General features: G+C 46.8%; 1 protein-coding gene across 1 annotated transcript in view; it reads left to right on the forward strand.

The window, feature by feature from the left end:
- The first annotated feature begins 1287 nt into the window (after window positions 1-1287).
- The window catches only part of LOC125037466 (indian hedgehog protein-like), a 106641-nt gene continuing 104808 nt past the window's right edge, over window positions 1288-3120 (forward strand). The window contains exon 1 of the mRNA XM_047630613.1: window positions 1288-1754. Within this exon, the coding sequence (XP_047486569.1) occupies window positions 1383-1754 (372 nt within the window). The 5' untranslated portion in view covers window positions 1288-1382. The remainder of the gene's footprint in view (window positions 1755-3120) is intronic.

The raw sequence follows: 3120 nt of genomic DNA on the forward strand, positions 1-3120 counted from the left end.
GAATCGCCACTGAAAATATATCAATTTTTCTATTGCTTCTTCCTTCCCTTTTCTCTGTTATGTCTGTGCGTAAAACACTTAACATATGTATGGAAAAATATAAAATCCAAAGTTTGGGGATTTCAACGTGAGAAATGGCAGTCTTGAAAATCACATTGGACGGCTGTAGGTGGACGCAGAATACCTATCAAGTCTATAAAATACAATACAGTCCAAACTTATAACATATTAGTGTAAGGAAAAACAACTCTGAGAACTTGCTATTTTAATCTTTGTTCCCAATACTTCAACACTTAACAAATCGCATACTGTTGGGGAAGCATATCACAGAATAAGAATAGTCGTTTGAGTAAAGGGAGACAAGATGCGTCAAGAGAAACAGTTGAAAGACTGAACATATATACCATGCACAGTTGACGAGAGACAAAAGGAGACGGAAATCGATGGATCGCAGAAGAACGAAGGAAGATGATGAAAATACAGGTGGTAACGTTATACGGGTGGTAATATACGGAATACGTTTGACAAGTGGTGATAGACAGATGGTTAGAGCAATAGTTGGACCTTACAACTGGTGAGAGATGGGCGGTACAGATGCAGTACAGAATGTTCATACTTTGGCAAAAATAACGCAAAACTCAGATCGTTTTAAACAGGGCGACAGACAGACAGATAGCAGAATTTGACATCTGGCTAACAGCTGGAAACAAGAAGGAGGCAGCAAACAGGGCCATATTTACAGATGGCAACATCAAAAAGTGGTTCCGGAGATAAACAAACAGCGATAAGGTGTTGCTCTACAGGTGGCAAACAACTGACTACAGATAGGAAACTGTAAACAGGAACTGACAGATAAAAGATAGCAGGTGCTACTGGAAGACAAACAAAATTCAACAGGCAGATGGTGAAGAGAAAGAAGTAGGAAGTGAAGTGTTGGCAAAAGACGGAGGTGTTGGCAGACAGGCGGCGATAGACAGAAGGTGGCAGACAAGTGGCGGCAGACACACCTGGGAACACTCGGGCGCGGGACGGAGGTGTGAGGGAGAGGACGTGGGAGGGAAATCAGTGAAGGAAGCGGGCACGGGTCGGGGGCGGGGCCAAGCACCGGAATCGGCCCTCCCATTGGCCCAGAGACAGAGGGCACGCGGCAGGGGAGGAGCGCAGCCCGAACAAGCGGTGAGATTGGTTCTCCGGACGGGTAGGCTCCTCCCCCGAAGCGCAAGCCCCGCCCGGCTCGTGGTCCCCCCCGCCCGGCCCCCACAGCGGCGTGGACGTCAGTGTTGCTGTGATCGGGCGTGTGTGAGTGTGCCATGAGGATGATCAGGTCACCAGTCGACCTGACCTGACCAGTGCGGTGTGAGCCACAGCGCGACGCCATCGGCATGCTGGGGGCGGGTGCGCGAGCGCGCTGTCACTTGTGGTGGGGGGCGGGGAGGCCGCGGCGCGCCCCGCACCTGTGCTGGAAGCAGGTGTACACATGTGTCCTAATCGTGACGGTGCTGAGTGCCTCGAGTGTGCAGTGCTGCGGGCCAGGTCGGGGCGGGGGCCGACGCAGGCCGCCGCGCAAGCTGACCCCGCTCGTGTTCAAGCAGCACGTGCCCAACGTCTCCGAGAACACGCTGGGCGCGTCAGGCCTCACGGAGGGCGCCATCACCAGGGACGACCCGCGCCTGCACGACCTCGTGCCCAACTATAACTCGGACATCATCTTCAAGGACGAGGAAGGCACCGGCGCCGACAGGCTCATGACGGAGGTGAGTCAGAGCTCGAGGCCGACCTCGACTCGCCCTTCTGGGTTCTTGGTTGCGGGGAGGGGGCAGACGCGGCACGGGGTGTTCGGTGTCAAAAGCAACACGTGTCAGAGGTGGTATCTTAAGCGGCACGTGACGGTGTTGCGGGTGTCAGAAGTGTCACGTGCCGTTGCTGGTGGTGCCAAACACGAGACGTGGCACTGAGCACACCACTGAGTATCACCCACCTGGCCCTCGTGTCAAGTGCACGCCAAATGGTGTCAACCGCAATGAAATCAAACATACATCGACACGCGCGCCAAGAGGGACACTCATTCCTATTCGAGCAAACAAACGAGGAAATCCATCAGACAGCTTTACAGATATACCTATATCTCTATCTATCTAACTATCTATCTGTGTGTGAGTGTTAAATTAGTTTTATTCATTTGGAAATTCCATTCACTACGTATGTATGAACATCTACACAGAAAATATATATTATTATATTATATATATATATCTGTGTGTGTTGTGTGTGTCGTTGTGTGTGTGTGTGTTGGTGTGTTGTGTGTGTTGTTGGTGTGTGATGTGTGTATGTATATATATATCTATATATAAAATAGATATATATATATTATTTATTATGTATGTATGTATTATGTATGTATATATATATATGTGTGTGTGTGTTGTGTGTGTCTGTGTGTGTGTGTGTGTGTGTGTGTGTGTGTGTGTGTATGTATATATATATGTATATTGTATGTATGTATGTATATTGTGTGTGTGTGTGTGTGTGTGTGTGTGTGTGTGCTCGTGTGTGTGTTTCACTTCACATACTAGAAATCAAAACTACAGTCAAAGCCTCCGCAGCGAGAACAGAAGGGCTGCTGATGAGGAGTAGCACAGATTGAGAAAGGAGATGACGATGGTGATGGTGAGGTAATGATGATGATGACGATAGCAATAACCATAGTACTAGTAATAATAGTAATAGTATTATTAAACATGATTCTAATAAAAGCCACAAAATTAACGAAGAATGACAATGGTAATAGTGAAGACATTTATCATGGTAAATTAGTAAGAACAATAGTGATGTTTATGAAGATAATATAAAAAAAACATTCAGTAAAAATATTGCCATTATCTTATGCTATAGAGATAACAACAGTCATAATGACAAAAAAAGATAAAAATATATTTACAGATAAGCACCACAACAGGTATAAAAATAGAACAATAGAAATGTTATACCTGTGCAATAAGCCACATAATATGACGTCACGGTTCAAAGTCCACAGTTACATGAGAGATAGTGGGGGTCGATTCCCCCTCCTCCTCCTCCTCCCCCTCCCCTTCCTCCTTTCTCGTCTGAGTCAGGTAAAAT

Source organism: Penaeus chinensis, chromosome 23 (assembly GCF_019202785.1).
Source record: "Penaeus chinensis breed Huanghai No. 1 chromosome 23, ASM1920278v2, whole genome shotgun sequence".
NCBI classification, from domain to species: Eukaryota; Metazoa; Arthropoda; class Malacostraca; order Decapoda; family Penaeidae; genus Penaeus; species Penaeus chinensis.